The sequence below is a fragment of the Lactuca sativa genome, chromosome 3, assembly GCF_002870075.4.
Source record: "Lactuca sativa cultivar Salinas chromosome 3, Lsat_Salinas_v11, whole genome shotgun sequence".
NCBI lineage: Eukaryota > Viridiplantae > Streptophyta > Magnoliopsida > Asterales > Asteraceae > Lactuca > Lactuca sativa.
In genome coordinates, this window is record NC_056625.2 from 121,923,834 (window position 1) to 121,943,292 (window position 19,459).

Consider the following 19,459-nt stretch of genomic DNA (forward strand, 5'->3'; position numbering starts at 1 on the left):
TGTCTGCAATATCTTTTTATAGAAGGAATTTGACTCTCATCTTCTTTTCTACCAGCAATGTAGGATACGATGAGATTCATTTATAACGTATGCCTTTCAATATTTCAACAAGTAAAAAAAAGAGTTTCTCATTTTTATTAGTATTTTTTTTACTAAAACAAGTGTCATCAGATTTAAACCCGAAACTTAACATAATATATCATTCATAGTTATCATTTCAAATACAGTTATGCGTAAAAAATAATATATTAGTATATTTTATTAGGTACTTGTTTTAGTGGTTGACATGATTATGTCGATAGTGAAAATAAGTTTATCATTTTTATTAGTAATTTTTACCAAAATCGGTGCAACCAGGTTTAAACCCAAAACTTAACGTAATATATAATCCCTAATAAGTATTGCAAATAAAATTTATGTGTAAAAGATAACATATTAGTATGTTTTATTAGATACTTGTTTTGGTGGTGGATATTATCACGTGGACAGTAGAAATTTTTTAACCTTCGGAGACCAAATTGAATAGTGGCCCTGGGACCCATATAATCACAAAAATAACAATGTTTTCTTAATGATATCCGTATTTGACCCACATTTTTAGGCTTTGGTCGAAATGGCCACCCAGGTTATTTTAGATTTCGAATTTATACAAAAAGTAAAGTCACTTTTTATTTGCATCTCACATTTTCAAAATTTCTCTCTCGATCGTGATGTCGAAAATGTGTAAATGCTAGTGATTTCATTATTGTTATCACATGGCCACATGGTATATTATGTTAAAACATACAAGACAAAATTTTCCAACATCATCATTTCTCATATCATTTGAGGATCATGAAATAGATGGCTTTAAAGTTACTTACAACTCAAAACTCACTACAAAACACATATTCTACTCTCATTTTGTACACTCATCCTAAACTATCATATATCAGAGAATATAAACCAAGAGTTTTGTAAACATATTGATGTATATAAAAGCCTAATCTAAACATATGAAGATGATGAAACAAGATGAAGAACACTTGAGAGAGAAAACCCTAAATCTGATCTGAATCACGACTGAATGACAAATACACCTTCTCTCTCTTTCTTTATACTTCGAATATCAAATATAGATATAACTCGAACCTAACTTGACCCAAGCTACAACCCGCGTGTTCCTTCAACCTGCAAAATACTTCTAACATCCAACAGAATATACTCTTTACACAAAGTACCCTTTAACTATATATCACATTTTCTTTCAAATAACAAATATGAGATTGCAAGCATCCCCCCTCAAACGAAATATTTATTTTCCTTTTCTGAAAACATCAATAAGACCCATTTTATTTATTAAAAAATCATGTTGTTTCACACTCAAAGACTTCGTAAGAATATCAACATTCTGGTCAGAATAATCTATTTTAACCAATTTCAATACACCACTAGCAATTTTTTCCCTAACAAAATGTAGATCAATTTCAAAATGTTTTGTCCTTTCATGAAATATAGGATTAAGAGCTAACTTAATCGTTGAATCATTATCACAAAAAAAATAGAAACCTGAATAAGATTTTTAACTTCTAGTTCAAACAAAATCTTTAAGACCCAAATTATTTCACATGTAATAGAACCAAGAGTTCTATACTCTGATTTAGTAGAAGACCTAGAAACAGTAGACTATTTCTTACTCTTCCAAAAAATCAAACAAGTATTAAGATAAACCATATAACCTGATACACACCTCCATGTGGCTAAACACTTAGCCCAGTCTGCATCAACAAAACCTTTTAATTCAAACACACTTGGCTTAGTTAAAGCAACCCCTTTTCCAGACTACTTTTCAAATATCTCAACAATCTAAAAGCAATCTTTAAATGAGATTTTCTAGGTTTGTGCATATATTGACTAAGAACCTGAACTACATAAGAAATATCAGGTCTTGTAATTGTAAGATAAATAAGTTTACCTATCAACTTTTGAATTTTTTTTTTATTTTCCAACAATCTATCTTTTTCATTAGTATCACCTGAACTTACAATAAAATTTGTTTCCAAAGGTGTACTTAAAGGTTTACAACCAAGCATCCCATACTCATGCAATAATTCCAGACAATACTTTCTTTGATTTAAACATAAACCATCATCAAAATTTATTACCTCTATTCCAAGAAAATATTTAAGGATTCCAAGATCGTTAATTAAAAATTGACTTCTCATAAAATCCTTGACCTTTTGAATCTCAATTTCACTATTCCCAGTTAAGATAATATCATCAACATACATTAAAAGTACAGTTATTGAATTATCCGATTTTTTAACAAATAGAGAATAGTCACTAATACTTTGTTGAAAATCAAACATAAACAATGATGCACAAAATTTTTCATTCCACTTCCTAGGAGCCTGCTTCAGGCTATATAAGGACTTAGTAAGCTTGCAAACCCTAGAATCATTGTCTGAATAATAACCAGGTGGAAGAGTCATATAAACATCTTCTGTAAGATCACCATAAAGAAATGCATTATTTATATCTAACTGATATAAAGGCCAAGAATTATGCACAGATAAAGAAATAACAATGCACACAGTAACAATTTTTGCAACCGGAGAAAAAGTTTCTTCAAAATCTATTCCTTCTCTTTGATTATATCCTTTAGCAATTAAACGTGCTTTATACCTTTCTACTTCTCCATTTGACTTATACTTAATTTTAAAGACCCATTTACACCCTATACGTTTTTTGTTTTTTGGCAACTTTATTATTTCCCAAGTATGATTACGATGAATAGCTTCCATTTCTTCATTCATTACCCTAATTCAATTTAGGATCAGACAGAGCTTCTTTGTAATCTTTGGGTTCAACAGACTTATTGAGATTAGAAATAAAACACTTAGTTTCATTATCAAGACAAGAATAATTAATAGACCTCTTAATACCATATTTATATTTGTCTTCAACAACATAATCAGCAAACTTAACATGCATATGTGATTCACGCCTAGTCCTAAAAGCACTTATAGACTGTTCCATAGAAGGGGTTAAGACAGAACGACTACTCTCCTCTGATACACTTGAAGATGAAGGAATAGAGGAACCAGTAGGAGGCACAAGTTCCTTGCCACCATGGTTGACAGATTCACTAGAGCTGACGACATCCAAACTAATGGCTGCATCATGACCATCCAATTGGGACTCTACTCTCAGCTAATCAAGATTAATAGAATCATTTATATACTCATTTGTGTCAAAAACATCATAGGACAAAAGATCACTAGGGCCAGAATTATTTAAACCATTGTCAACAGTAATTGATTTTAACTTATATGGAAAAATAGACTCATAGAATGTTACATCCCTAGATACAAAAGAAGAGTTAGTATCTAAACTAAGAAGTTTATAAGCATTTTTATCAGAACAATACCCTAATAAAATACATTTTTCAGCACGTTCAGATAATTTATCAGTACCATTTTGTTTAACAACAAAACATAAACAACCAAAGACCTTTAAATGATGAAAACTAGGAATTCTTTTAAAAACAAGTTCATAAGGAGACAAGCCATTTAAGATAGAAGTAGGCATTCTATTTATTAAAAAAATAGAAGTTAAAACATTATCTCCCCAATATTTAACATGAACTCCTGATTGAAATAAAAGAGATTGTGATACATTGAGAATATGCCTGTGCTTTCTCTCCACAACCCCATTTTGTTGTGGAGTGTAAGCACAAGATATTTGATGTATTATTCCTCTTTCAAAATAAAAAAAAACTTCATTTGATTATTAACAAACTCAGTACCATTGTCTGAACGTACAATCTTAATATTAACATTAAATTGGTTTAAAAGAATATTAACAAAAGACTTAAAACAATAAAAAACCTCAATCTTAGATTTTAAAAGAAAAACCCAAGTGGCCCTAGTAAAGTCATCCACAATAGTAAAGAAATACTTAAACCCTTCAACCGAAGCAAGTCTATAAGGTCCCCAAACATCTAAGTGAATCAATTCACCTAATTTAGTTGAAGTATGCTGACTATGTGGAAAAGATTCTCTAGTCAGTTTTGCCTTATGACAAACATCACAAGGAGGAAGGGACTCATTACCAAGATTTAATACTTTCTTTAAAGAAGTCAGAGCTTGGTCTGTTGGATGACCAAGGGGTCGTTTGATAGTTGCTAACTGGGTTAGAGCTGACTGGGTTAGAAGTTCTGATTGGGTTAATTTTTTACTGAAACTTGTTGTTTGATTTTGCATCTGACTGGTCGTACAAAATGACTATATTCCCCTCAAACAATTTGTAGTAATTCCTTTATGTTAACCATTTAATTTATAACATTACCTTGTAATTTACAACCATTCTAAAAAAAGATGCATATAAGAATATAAAATAAGGACAAAATGATGTAATTTACAACTATTCTTCAAAAAAAAAAAAATAATAACACAAAGGTTTAACTATACATGTTAAAAACAACAATGAAGAAGCAATTCATGAGTTGTATCTACAGTGGCATTGGATTATTCATTTTAAAATTTAGGAATTTGATTACTAATAGGGAAAATATAAAGATAAGTGATTGGTTTTAAAGCAAAAAGACATAAGTTAGTTCACTGTTGCAAATAATTTGATGATATTTGAGCTCTCCCCTGATATCATTATCTTTGTATAGGATATGTTAGACATGAGCGTGAATTCACGGTTCAATCAGTGATTAAGCACTTTGTAAAGTAGTTATGATTGAAAATTAAAATTGCTTTGAATGTGAACCTGTAGTTAAATTCGTATGCTGAAAGGAATCCAGATGGATCCCTTGCTGTCCACTTAATTTCTCCTTGGCAACATCAGATTGATATCAATAAATTAATAATTGTAGTAATCGTATGTATGTAAAATTGGATGCCAATTGATCCATTAATTTTGTAATAGATTAAGATATGAGAGTAATTAAGGTGTCGATTACAGATAAACACACAAACACACACTCCAATTACCTTAGGCATCGATAGTACAGAGGGTAGTGGAGGAGGGTGGCGTTGCCGGAGGAGGGAGACGCTGGTGCAGGAACGCATTGGAGTTGGGTGTCGCTTCACAAGGTACCGGCGACGGGGTTGCCTGTTGCGACCAAGATGGTGTTCGGCGAGAGGGTTGGGGGCAGAAGAACTCGATGAAGCTGTAGACTTGATTGGCGATGAGGAATAAAGGCGTGAAGAGAAGACATGTTTTGGGATAAGGGCACATGAGGACAATCGACCATAAAGACCGAGTCCACTTTTTTTTTTTTTTATGAGACTGGGTCAGGAGGTCGGTCAGTAGTTTGGGACAGGGTCAGACAAAATTACAACACATCAAACAGCCTGACTGCTGACCGAGTCAGCAGTCAGTTCTGATTGGACTGGGTAAGTGCAAAACAAACAGCCCCCAAGTCTACAATGCTAAGTTAGTTTAGAAACACAACATCTAGAAGTCACATTAGTAGGAATACCTGAGGGAACACAATCAAGATAATACAATCTCCCCATATTCTCTACCATTCTCCACCATCTCCTTTGATAGTGAATCCTAGATTTTACAATTATGTTCAGAAAACAACTTCACACCCACTATCCTTACAAAGTTTATGAACAGACAAAAGATTAACAATGAAATATGGAACAACAAACACATCAAATAAGGTAAGATGTGAAGACAACTGAAGATTTCCTATTTTATTTATAGGAGTTGAAGAACCATTAGGATGTTTGAAAAGAAGGTTAAGTCTAGACACATATACAACATCTCTAAGCTGTGACTTAGAAGCTATCATATGTTGATTTGCTCCTGAGTCAACAATCCAGCTTTGAAAATTATTGGAATTAACAAAAGAATTACAACATTGAAACACTGATATACCTGCCATATTTGCAGTAACAGACACATCATCATTAGTAGAATTCTCACCAATAAGATGAAGAAACTTAGAGTATTGTTCACCAGTGAGAAAGTGAGCATCACTTCCAAGAACTGACTTAGAAGAAGCTGAAGTATTACTGTTAGATCCAACAGAAGAGGAATTCACAGAAAAAGATTTTTATTGATTATGAATCTCATTTCTAGGTTTAAAATCCTTTGGATAACCAATCAATTTATAACACCTTTCTATTGTATGACCTTTAAGGTTGCAATGTTTGCATTGTAACCCTTGATTTCTAGACCTAGTTTGACCTTGTCCCCTTTTAGAATCATCAACTTTACTATTAAAAACAGAGGTAGGTCCTAGAGATCCATTCTTTTGAAGAGACTCTTCTCTAGAAAGAATAACAAAGGCATATTTAACATTTGGTAAAGGTTTTGGATTAGTGTCTAAGTCCATAACTATTTTGGTATGTACTTGACCCGATGGTGCATGGTCCTTTTGGGTTGGCTTCACCAAAGCAACTTGATTGGAGAAATAAATAAAGAGAGAGAGGTTATTATGATTTATTAATATGTTATAAGAATAATATATTAAAGGAGAAATCATATTTGTTTAATTAATATTGGTCAATAATTAATTAAGAATTAATTTTGTGATCAAGTGTAATTAATTAAACTAGAGGGGCTGAATTGTAATTATGTGATAGTTACAAAATAAGGTAAGGACTATCTTATATATATGGTGAACGAATTTGAGGTGTAAATCCCTTAGAATTCGACTAGGATAAGGGTTTCTAGGACTTATCTTATGGTTGCTTGGTGGACAAGCAACTAGATAAGGATAAGGACTAAAACCTTAAACTTTACACCTATATAAACCCCCTAGGGCTTAGGAATTCGTCTAACCCTTCCCAAGAGGTCCTAAGGACGAATTCTAACATCCCTCCTCTCTCTTTATACCTTCTCCACTTGCTTATGGTGTTTGTAAGCCATTAGAGGAGTGACACTTGTGACTCTCAGCTTTCCAAGGTCAATTCAAGGAGGAATTGGATTGTTATTGCTATATAACAATCAAGGTATGTTCTTAAACCTCACTACATGTGAATTCTGATTTCCATATGCTAGAATTAGGGTATATAGTCTTGGATTCAAAGTATGTACAATAGAGAAACCTAGATCCGAGCTTTAGGGTTTGTATGAGCACATAGGATGTCTTATGACCAAAACCCATCAGTGGTATCAGAGACATGATTGGTTTCTATTGTATTGATGCTTGTTGTAACTGAAAAATTCGATTTTTTGCATTCTGGAGGCTGGACTCGCCGAGTCCTTGGCTGAACTCGCCGAGTCCAAGGTGACTCGACGAGTCCAAGTTTGACTCGGCGAGTCAACTCGTCAGAAGGAGGGTACTTCGGGATTTCTTGCTGTTTTTGCTTATGGATAATTACCTTATCATGTTAGATTAATATTAATCCGATTATATGATATATTTGACTATATTTTTAATCTAATTGAAGATATTTATCAATTAATAAGATAATTGTTTCCTTATAAGATAATTGATTAATTATTTTAAATAAATTGATAAATTATTTTGCAAGAAATCATCAAATATGGATAATTATGTAATTAAATGTTAATTTGAATTATTTGTTATTTGATCCTTGTTGTTGTGAAAAGTTTCATATTTGGCCCTTTAGGTTTTATAGTTTAAATTTGAACCCCAAAAGTTTTGTTGTTTTGAATTTTAAATAGTTGAAACCCTAATGTTTTGAAAAAGGTTTCAAAACTTGCCCTCAAGTTTTGGAATTTAAAAGTTGATTAAAAGTTTAATTAGGAATGTTAAACTCTAAAACCCTAGTATAGTTTTGAAAAAGTTCAAATCACACCCTTATGGTTTTGTTAATTAATTAAGGTGTATAATTAAAAGATGTTTAATAAATCCATAAAAGTTTAGGTTTACAATTTAATTGAATTAAAAGTATAATTGTTAAATTAGACCACCTAGTATTTTAAAAGTGTTAAAATACACCCTATACTATATATAACATTAAAAGTCTAACATTATATATGTATGAGTAAAAGTCAGTCTTACCGTTAGTAGGCCTCATTCACGAAGCTGGTCTATAAGGGGTGTTTAAGGAAATTGCCTATAAAATGGCGATTGATTGGGTATCCACTCTTACCTACCGCACTCTTGACTAGTGGAGGGTCGTTAGCCGAATGGGTAGGATGGGACGAAACCTTCCATTATAAGTATAATGAATTATTAAAGTAACTAAATGTTTTCATAAAATTCCCAATCTTAGTTACTTAGGCAAAAGTGAATTGATGCAATTCCATGAAATTACACTTTGTGCCCTTGCGAAGACGTTAGTGGAGCGTGTGTGGTTTACCGGCACACTAAATGGGTCTAAGCAAAGGTAGCAAAGGGTGACTCAATGTTTGTCATAGTTCGGTGGAGCGTGTGTGGTTTACCGGCACATCGAATAGGTGACTGTAACATGTGAGGGCACTATGTAAGTTTGCATGGTTATTCACACCCGCTTTGTGATCCTCGGCATCCCAGTCACAAACAAGAGGGGCATATCGAGATTTAAACATGCCATTGAAAGTTCAATGAATCTCAAAGGATCTAGGAGTTTTCATAAATTTAAAACTTAAATTTCTTTTTCGTTTTTCATGGTGGAAATTAGTGAATCGTCATTCACTTACCTTCAAATATTCTGCAATTAGGGTTACGGCATCCCTCTCCCGAGTTGTAGGATATTGTGTTGGGTCCTAGCCTTAGTATCTCATTTGGGTGATTTACTAAGGACTCAATCTATCAACTAACTTGAATTCGTTTTTCTCCCGTTTTGTAGATGTCAAAGTTTGACAACTATGGTCTTCTCAAATCCCGTGGAACAAGCATTCCACATGAAGATGATATTCCACGATTCGATCGAGGAACAAGAAATCATACTTCACTTCCTCCTCCTCCTCCAATTATTCTCCCTAACCCACAAGTTCAAAGGCTTGAAAAGTTCAAGATCACTCAAGCCCTTTTGGCAAGTAAATATAAAGAAGGAAAGTCCATGTGTGCACACGTCCTAGGGATGAAGTCACACATTGATAGGTTAAGAATGTTGGGATCCGTTGTCTGTGAGGAAATGGCTGTTGATTGGGTTCTTCAGTCACTTCCTAACTCATATAGTGAGTTCGTAAGAGAGTACTATATGATGAACCGCGACGTGACCCTTATAGATCTCACATATATGCTTATTGCTGCTGAATCTGCAATGATTTGGCGCAATAGAAAAGCAAAGTTGATTGGTGAATCTGCCTTCGAGACCTCTATGGATATAGACAATGGCAACGAAAGACATGCTATGATCGAAAAGTTTGATCATATGAGAAAGGCAATGTCTGAAGTAGTTCCATGTGCTGTTCCAAAAGAGTCGATTTGTTTTTTATTGCCAAGAGAAGGGGCATTGGAGACGAAGCTGCCCTATTTACCTAAGAGATCTAAGAGATGGGAGAGTCGAAACGTATGGCTCTAATTTAGGTAAAATCCATTGACTAACTCTTTTAAGCTCCTATTCTATATTCTCAATACATAATGTGATAAGATTACAATTGATGTTTTGTAGGATCGAAGAAAAGAAAGGATGCTTAAGGGAAGAAGTGAGCAGAATCTAACCGTGAAGGAATGGATTTTGATCGCGTTTCTCGAAGATTAGATTCTTGAGCTACTACTTAGAGTTAGAGTTAGATTGCTAAGAAAGATGTATTAGCATAAGTTTTTCAAATGAGTTGCATTGTAAGGACAAAATTTTTCCGCAATAAAATAATTTTGATTTTAAATTTTATTTATTTATCCTTGCAATGGCGTGTATGAAAAATTGATGTTAAAATGTTTCTATTATTAACAATAATGGATTTGGTTCTTATTATGTTATTTATGGAAAGTCGAGAATTTACCAAATAGGGAGAGTTTCTCATCGCCCAAAGTTTCAATTGGACAGAAATTTGGAATCACGCAACTTGGTTGCACGATGAATGAGAAATTTCATATTTGGAAATTAAACTAATTCATTGACAAAGTGTCAAGTGAAGGACTAGGAGATCGAGTACATAAAGTTGTGTGTTGATCAAAGCCCACCATAAGAGTAACAAAGATATTCGTCATGATTTACTAAAGGTTTAGTAAACATGATTATACTTACAAGATTAAGTGTAATTCTGAATTGATTAAAGGGTTTAGATCAATAGCAGAACGAATAAGAAGAATCAAGTAGGCAGAAAGATAAAAGTTTCTCCATTCTAAGAAGATGGGAGAGTACCTTTTATGCTTTATGATAGGTCTTAATGATTAAGAACCATATCTCAATTGATCCTCTAAGTGAGTCTTAGTACAATTGTATGTCTAAGAAGAGGAATCAAGAATTGAAGAAATGGTTAAATCAAGAAGTCAATCATACTTCGTTCCAATAACAAGTCTTAGAGTTAAGATGGTGACAATGAGTGACAAGAATTAAGAAGGTTTATAACATTCATCAATTGTGGAAAGTTGTGATGTCTTGGATAAGACAAAGACCAACTAGGACCAAAGTTATGAAGTGTTTTGTCTTGATAAGAGCTACACTAACTCTTGAATATTTGTTTGTCAAGAAATGTTTATTGACAAGAGAATCTTATATGTCAAGGAGTCAGTGGGAGTCTTAATGGTCTTGAAAGGTTTCAAGAACAAATCAAATAAACCTTATCGATCATCACTAGCACACGAGTTGAGGTTTACAACCTATCGTGATGACATCATTTTGTTTCTGTGCCAACCAATCAAGTTAATTATGCATGTGGGTCCTATGAGTTCTCATTTGAATGCATAAAAGACAAGGACCTTGATCAATGGAAAGTACATTGATAAGAAAAAGGTGAGATGCTTAACTACTTGGAAGACATGGTGGGCAGCTGTGCTACCATAAGGCAAGAAATCGAGATTAAGAAAGTTCGGTCCATATGAATTTGAATTTGTCGTAAACTTTGGTTTTGACAAATTCACATGGATAGGAACACATACACCGTTTAAATCTAAGTGTCATAAGATTTCCTCCTTCATGAAAATGATTGTGAGGAAATGCTTTCACTAAGAAAGATTTTAAGAAGATAGTGATTGTAAAATTGCATTCTCGAATTCAATTATGGTTACGGCATCCCTTTCCATAATTTGAATTGTGAGGTTTGGCAATTAGTCTTAATTGTTTAGACACACATATGAACTATCCAAGGCAAAGGTGTATAAGTTCAAGAAGCATTGATAAAGGATTATCAAAGCACTAAGTATTAGAAACATGAACTTAAGAAATTCAATAAGTATTGTTTTCTGAAAGTTAAGATGTTTATGAATACATGTTGAAGCTAGTGGGAGCATAAGTGTTATGTTTTATAATAATCATCATGATAGTGGGAGCATAAATGTTATGATTGTATGATTATTAAGGAAAGTATTGCAAGGTTAGCAATATTAATTATAGAAAACAAGAGTCATACTTTGCAAAGTTGTAAGAGTTGAAAGGTTGTTTTGCTATAATTAAGGGAGAGAATATTATGCTTCATTTCAAATCTAAAGGATTAGGTTGAGAAATGTTAATAAATTTAGTCAAAGGTACATAGTGTGTTCTTAAAATTTCGATTATGATTACGGCATCCCTCTTCACAATTCGAATTTTGAGAACATAGCAAATAAAACATTATGCGTCGTGTCCCATACGCTTCGGGTATAGGATCGATTGCGAATGCTTTAATGTTTGACCATTCTAAAATTTTCCAAATGTCTAGCGCATTTAGAGGGAAAAGGGACTAGAATTGGTTTTGACTAAAATAATTAAACAACTATCAAAGGACAATCCAAAGTTCGACGAGGATTGGTCGCTTGTGAGTAGTTGGAAGTATAGTATTGGAAGATATGAAAATGTTCTCATATTGGATGGACCATATCGACATCATTACGAATAGATAATATTCTATTAAGAATGAGTTGTCATATGGAAAATATGGAAGCGTGTCCATATTGGGAATTGAATATTAAAAAAATCTATGACTAGATTAGAAACTTTTATGCAAAAGGATGTTCAAAGGAATGTACTTTGAGAGAGAGACATCATATCTAAGGAATTGTCTTGTAACAATCTCTGATTGAGGACTTTGTAATATCATTGGCAATAGTCTTTGTGATTTTGGTGCAGTGACATTACAAAAGGATAGTTGCATAGAATGTTAGAATATAGCATATTCTATAAGTAACAAGAATTTGATATTCTTTAACTTATGAAAAACGGATTTGGAGTTGTGAAATGAGAAGGATTGGAAATGTGTTCAATGTGATCTATTTCACAAAGTAAGAACCATAGGTAAGCATTGTGTGCATGCTAGGAGCATGGGACAAGTGTTGGAATTCAAGTAAGAAGTTGATTACCCGAAACGACAAATAATGAGTAATCGATATGGTGATAAATAAAAGGTGTTTTATTTATACTCGAAGGTTTGAGGCCATATGGGATTAGTATTATTCTTGTGTTTCACTTTGCATGTTTTGACTTCCAGAATAATTCAATTTATTAAGAATAATCGAATTATTCAAACGGGCCACAGTCGTTCATATGTTGGAAGTAGATATGAATGAAGACTGTCGTGAATTGGTGTGTGGAATGTCTAGAAAAGTATTAGACATAAGCAAATGTTTGCTGCAACGTTCATGAGTGCTTACGAATATGATTTGAGCATTGGATTAAACCCACACTCACTTGGATCACTCCATGGATTGTGTCACGAGTGATTGGTGAGACGATAACATCTTATATTCTTGAAACCGAGATGTGTGAGTTGTATCTTGCGAATCGGTTGCACATTGATAATATGTAAACGCACTAGTAACTTGGTGTTATAAAACATATTGTTGTGTGTAATTCGGTGGGTGAGTGCAAGCGAGCATTGTATCAAAGTTTATCCATTCCTTTTATCCAAGGTAGGATAAAAGCGATATCTTTGGGCCCCTCGATGGTTTAGTGATGACAAACGTAAATGCTCGGCCGAGCTAGGGCTAATTTGATTTGTTCAATTAGTCAGTCGTCATAAATCGGAAATCGAGATATAGTACAAAGAGAATGATTTGAAATCATATCTCATATGATATCTAGAATGGAGGAATATATGATCCCTTATCTAAGGACACGCGTATTTGATATGATCAGAGTTGACAGCGGCTTTGGAAAGCTACAATTGCAGATCGGGATCCGAAGTCATACGCAAAATAGTTATTAGACTTATCCAAGTGGGAGACTGTTGGATTAGTGTCTAAGTCCATAACTATTTTGGTATGTACTTGACCCGATGGTGCATGGTCCTTTTGGGTTGCCTTCACCAAAGCAACTTGATTGGAGAAATAAATAAAGAGAGAGAGGTTATTATGATTTATTAATATGTTATAAGAATAATATATTAAAGGAGAAATCATATTTGTTTAATTAATATTGGTCAATAATTAATTAAGAATTAATTTTGTGATCAAGTGTAATTAATTAAACTAGAAGGGTTGAATTGTAATTATGTGATAGTTACAAAATAAGGTAAGGATTATCTTATATATATGGTGAACGAATTTGAGGTGTAAATCCCTTAGAATTCGACTAGGATAAGGGTTTCTAGGACTTATCTTATGGTTGCTTGGTGGACAAGCAACTAGATAAGGATAAGGACTAAAACCTTAATCTTTACACCTATATAAACCCCCTAGGGCTTAGGAATTCATCTAACCCTTCCCAAGAGGTCCTAAGGACGAATTCTAACCTCCCTCCTCTCTCTTTATACCTTCTCCACTTGCTTATGGTGTTTGTAAGCCATTAGAGGAGTGACACTTGTGACTCTCAGCTTTCCAAGGTCAATTCAAGGAGGAATTGGATTGTTATTGCTATATAACAATCAAGGTATGTTTTTAAACCTAACTACATGTGAATTCTGATTTCCATATGCTAGAATTAGGGTATATAATCTTGGATTCAAAGTATGTACAATAGAGAAACCTAGATCCGAGCTTTAGGGTTTGTATGAGCACATAGGATGTCTTATGACCAGAACCCATCAAAAGGCTCCATCAAAAGAATGTGACTCTTAACTTGATTATAAACATCATCAGGACCACTAAGAAGTCGTATTAGCTTCATCAATTTAGAATGATCATTAAGCTTTGTAGCAACCTCACACACACATTCAGTTAAACTAGTTAAACTATCAAACTCTTTCCATAAAGAATCAAGTTTATTATAATAATCAGAAAGAGAAGAACTATTTTGCTTTAAAGTGTTAATTTTTTTTATGAATATTAAAAATTACAGATCCATCAACCTTATTATAAGTCTCAAATAATTCATCCCAAACATCATTAGCTTTATCAGAATATACATGATGAGCATATATAGTTTCAGAAATTGATCATAATATCTAATTACACACAGCATCACTAACACGTTCCCACTTAGAAGCTTTAGAGGTTTCAATTCTTTCAAGAGTAATAGTGCCATCCACAAAACCCAATTTATTTTTAGCCTTAATACCTCTAGACATAGAACTACGCCACAAACGATAGTTTTCATTACCAGTCAGCTTAATTGTTATAATAGAAGTTACAGTATTATCAGAGGGATAAACATATAAAGGATCATCAAAGTCAACAGGACTATCTTTAGGTGTACCACTCCCTTTAGGAGTATCACCAGCCATAGTAAGTCACAGAAGATACTCCAAAAACGAATAACAAATAGCAGACCAGATCAAATAAGAAGCAGGAAATCAGAAATATCAAACACATGTGTTGACTTAAAGTCCAGATGGTGACCACAGTATGTCGGGGCCCAAGACAATCAAACACAATGCTAAAAAAACAAACAAGAACAACTTAAAAAACACAAACTAACAAATAACTGGTGTAATCAAGACACAAGGATCTCCCACATCTATAGCTAAAAAGGAGAAAGAAAGGTACACAAAACTCTCACAGTACAATAGGCAAAAAAGGTTATTGGAATCGACTCCCTGAATTTGTTCCCTTCAAGGGTTTATTGGTGATGAAATCCGACCCCAAGAGGATTATTTCAAATTTAAAGGGATTGATCGATTGTACTACAAAGTTTTAGTCCTCAACACAACAATGCTTAGTCAAGAACCCGATCCTCACCAATCCTACAAGAACAAACCAAAAAACTCGCAGTACCAGGATCTCAACAAACAGATTCGAGTTTAGGGAAGTAGAAAACAAAACCCTAAATCTACAAACGTTCAATCGTATGAACAAAGAATGTAAACAAGCAAGAAGAAATACCTTTCAACAGATCGTCTGACATGAAAACACCAAATGATGAACGAACGAGAAGCGAAACGTCAGGATCAAGAATCACGAGCCTTAGAGCTCTAATACCATCATACCATGTTAAAACATACAAGACAAACTTTCCCAACATCATCATTTCTCATATCATTTAAGGATCAAGAAACAGATGGTTTTAAAGTTACTTACAACTCAAAACTCACTACAAAACACCTATTCTACTCTCAATTTTGTACACTCATCCTAAACTATCGTATATCAGAGAATATAAACCAAGAGTTATGTAAACATATTGATGTATACAAAACCCTAATGTAAACAGATGAAGATGATGAAACAAGATGAAGAACACTTAAGAGAGAAAACCCTAAATCTGATCTAAATCACGACTGAATGACGAATGCACCTTTTCTCTATTTCTTTATACTTCGGATATAAAATATGGATATAACCCGAACCTAACTTGACCCAAGCTACAACATGCGTGTTCCTTTAACCTGCAAAATACTTCTAACATCCAACAGAATATACTCTTTACACAAAGTACCCTTCAACTATATATCACATTTTATTTCAAATAATAAATATGAGATTGCAAGGATAATATATTTTCAACATACTAAAATAGTGTAATTTTCATGTACAAGTCATATCTTGTAAATTTACAATATCATTCTTCATATAATCAATACTTCAAAGATGGAACTATTGATGTGGTATACTTGGAAATTGCAAGGTTCACACTTGAGTATCCTCCTTCGAAACACCATCTATGTATAAAGGGTGTTTTTTATTAATATCAATGGCCGTAAGTAGTTTAGAAACGTTCAAAATCACAAATTATTATACAACTGATCACAACAACTAATCAAACTGAAACAACAAAGTAATGTTGTATTAAGAATAAACTATAGTACTATACCACGACAACCGAGGGTGAAACATAAGAACTCAAATTGAAAATAGTCGTCTTTCTTGATATGGATATTTGTTGTGGGATAGCTTTTTCTAGATTGTGATAGTAGACCAAGAGGTTAGAAAAGTTTCTTCATGGATAACGATGGATGGGCTCATTTCTAATAACAATGGATTTTTACAAGAGATAAATTGTATCAACAGTGCTTGGGATAGGTTAAAAGTATATACACTCCACATGTCAGTCCACAACATGTATCTGAAAATCGAACCATGTCACATAAAATAAGTCGGAAATGTACTTTCTAAAATATTAGTCTGGAATGTCAAAATTCAGAAGAATTTCGTCCTATATCTTGACACTCTAATATGCATTTTCTCTAGCCCGGCTCATTTCGAAAACTACCCAAAAATTATGCCATTTTCCTATATTCCACAAAAGTATTTAATAATTTTTGTGAATAACCCTTGTTTTGGAACTTGCTAACTTTACAATGGGTATAACTAAGCCACTTATGTCATGATGCCCCTTGTTCTAGCTGTATATATAACAAAAACTTTATATATAATATATACATAATATAAATGTCTATATATACACACATAGTGGCCTTTGTTCTATGAGTTCTATTTCTAACTATTAATGTATTCCTCTCCTTTTCACACACTTGCGCACCAAACGTGAACTGGTGAAAGATGAATCCATCAATCCAAGCTGTAGCTTTGTTCATGATTATTCTCACAACACTAGCATCTATGATCAATGGCGACAATCTTCAAGAAACAAATATGGTGCCTGAGTTGCCCGATGCATCAATTAAATGTGGTTCATGCCCCTGCGTAGACCCTTGTGGCAGCCAGCCAACGTTTCCACCACCTCCGCTGCCATCACCATCACCACCACCACCTCCACCCCCACTTCCCTCACCACCACCTCCTTCTCCGCCACCACCCGCTACTCAGTATTGTCCTCCAGCTGTTGTGGCAAAACCACCACCTCCACCGAGGTTCATTTACGTGACTAGCCCACCTTCATCAGTGAATCATCCCTTCACCTTGAATGTGTACTCCGGTGGCTGTAGCCGTCGCGTTGGTGGAGTTACTGGTTGGATTTTTGTGGTTGGTTGTGTTGTTTTAGAATGGTTGTTGATTTGAGTTTGAGGTATTACTAGCTAGTTTTTTTTCTAATTTTTTATTTACTTGTTTCTTATGTGTTAGATTATATATCTTATCATTTATTGTAACCATATATAAATTTATTATTTGTTATTATTAAATAAAGAAATCATTTATTTTCAATCGTGTTAATAATATCCGTATGGCACGTATAAAATTATAAGCGACATTGCATAAGCTCAGTTTCTAAGTGTTTAATTTTTGTCCTTAATGTTAAATCCGATTAGGTCAAAAGTAGTAACCACAATATGTGTGGGGCATTTGATTCGTGGTATTTTGTGGGATTTCGGAAATAATTGAAATTTAATTTTTGTGTTTGGTTGTAAAGCGACGAAATACCCTCTTTGATGGATTCCTAAAGTACTTCCTAACATCATGGAATCAATTCCTATCCCTTTTATCATTTGTTAAATTTACAAAAATAACTATCAACCATAATTAAATTACAAAAACAACCATTAATACTAGAATTTCATTTTTTAATTAGTAAAATTTATAATATATATTGTTTGAATTTTGTTTGATGGACAACACTACAAGAAATACATACTTTAGCGGCGACACCAATAGCGGCGACTTTGGTCTTTAGCGGAGTCGCTGCTAAAGAGCAATGTCGTCGCTATTGGTGTCGCCGCTAAAGACTGAATGACACGGATCCGCACTTTGACGTTCTGGTAGATACGAATCGTCTGATCGTGGTTATAATCCAACGACTAGGGTGTTTGTGGAAGGGATAAAGGAAATACCGGCGACTTTTGTCGCCGCTGAAGATCTAAAATAGTCGCTGCTAAAGATAGAAAAATGGCACGGCAATAATTCCCTCCTGATAGTTGTCGCTATTGAAAATTGTCACCGCTAAAGCCTAAAGTGTCACCGGTAAAGGCGTCGTCGCTAAAGGTCGACGCACTTAACCCCAGAAACGTCGATATTTTCTCATTTTCTCTTCTGTTTCACAATAAATGCCGTTTCTTTCTCTCTTCTGCGTCTCTTCCTTCATCACCTTCGTCGATTAGAGTGGGTTATTGTCACATTTATCAATTTTTGGTGAAGATACCATCGGTGGGCAAAGATTTTCCGGTGAGGACCAAGCTTTTTCCGGCAACACCAAGGTTTTTCCGACGAAACCAAGCTTTTCCGTCGACAAAAAATTGTTTTCCAGGTCAATTTCCAGTCCGTTTCTCTTGTAACATTGATTTTAAGGTTATTGGAGTTGTTAATTGCAAAAAAAAAAAAAAAAAAAAAAAATTCAATTTCAGTTTTGTTGATTGTGTTCCCGACAACCACCCGCCACTACCACCACCACTGGACCACCACCCGCCACCACATGTTCTATTACTTCTATTTATTGTGAAATATTAGTTTAATTGAAAAATATATTTAGTTGTATCAATTATTTGAAAATTAACGTATGTATGTATATTTGATATTTGTACGTGATTATATGTAAATTTGGTGTGTATAAGTCAATGTATGTGTGTTTGATATATATGTGGTATATGAGTATTTGGTAGAAGTATGATGTTATTATCTATATATGTGAAATTATGTGTACTTGGAATAAGTAGGATGTTATTATATATGTATGTGAATGTATGTATATTTGTTGTATATGTGGTATATGAATGTGAAATTTGTATAAATAAAATGTTACTCTCTCTGTCCCAAATTGATTGTCCACTTTTGACTTTTGAAGTCTTTTTTTTCAACTTTGACCATAAATATTTTTATTTGTGTTATATATTACTTGATAAAACTTATAACAATGAAAAAACATTTAAAATACAATCTCTTCATATATTTTGCATCAAGTATTATCTATCAAAAACAAAAATATTTAAAGTCAAAATTGAAGAAAAAAGACTTTAAAAGTCAAAAGTAGACTATCAAATTGGGACGCAGGTAGTATTATCTATATATATGAAATATGTGTATTTGGTATCAATAGGATGTGTATGTGAATGTATTTGTATTTGGTGTATATGTGGTATATGTATGTGAAAGTATGCTTTTATGTATAAGTAAGATGCTTTTATGTATTATGTGAGTATATATATATATATATATATATATATATATATATATATATATATATATATATATATATATATATATATATATAATTGT

At 33.4% G+C, this 19,459-nt stretch overlaps 1 protein-coding gene across 1 annotated transcript; it reads left to right on the top strand.

The window, feature by feature from the left end:
* Positions 1-16,855: 16,855 nt before the first annotated feature.
* LOC111902406 (leucine-rich repeat extensin-like protein 3) lies at positions 16,856-18,694 on the top strand. The gene is made up of 3 exons (XM_023898244.2): positions 16,856-17,264; positions 18,386-18,494; positions 18,592-18,694. The coding sequence occupies exons 1-3, from the start codon at positions 16,856-16,858 to the stop codon at positions 18,692-18,694; spliced, it is 621 nt and encodes a 206-aa protein (XP_023754012.2).
* Positions 18,695-19,459: the final 765 nt, after the last annotated feature.

Excerpts from the sequence above, each read along its gene's own strand:
- LOC111902406 (XM_023898244.2), top strand. The coding sequence starts at position 16,856 with ATGAATCCATCAATCCAAGCTGTAGCTTTGTTCATGATTATTCTCACA. Across the intron at positions 17,265-18,385 it reads TCGCGTTGGTGGAGTTACTG|ATACCATCGGTGGGCAAAGA; the intron begins GTTGGATTTTTG and ends TTTTTGGTGAAG. Across the intron at positions 18,495-18,591 it reads GACAAAAAATTGTTTTCCAG|TTTTGTTGATTGTGTTCCCG; the intron begins GTCAATTTCCAG and ends ATTCAATTTCAG.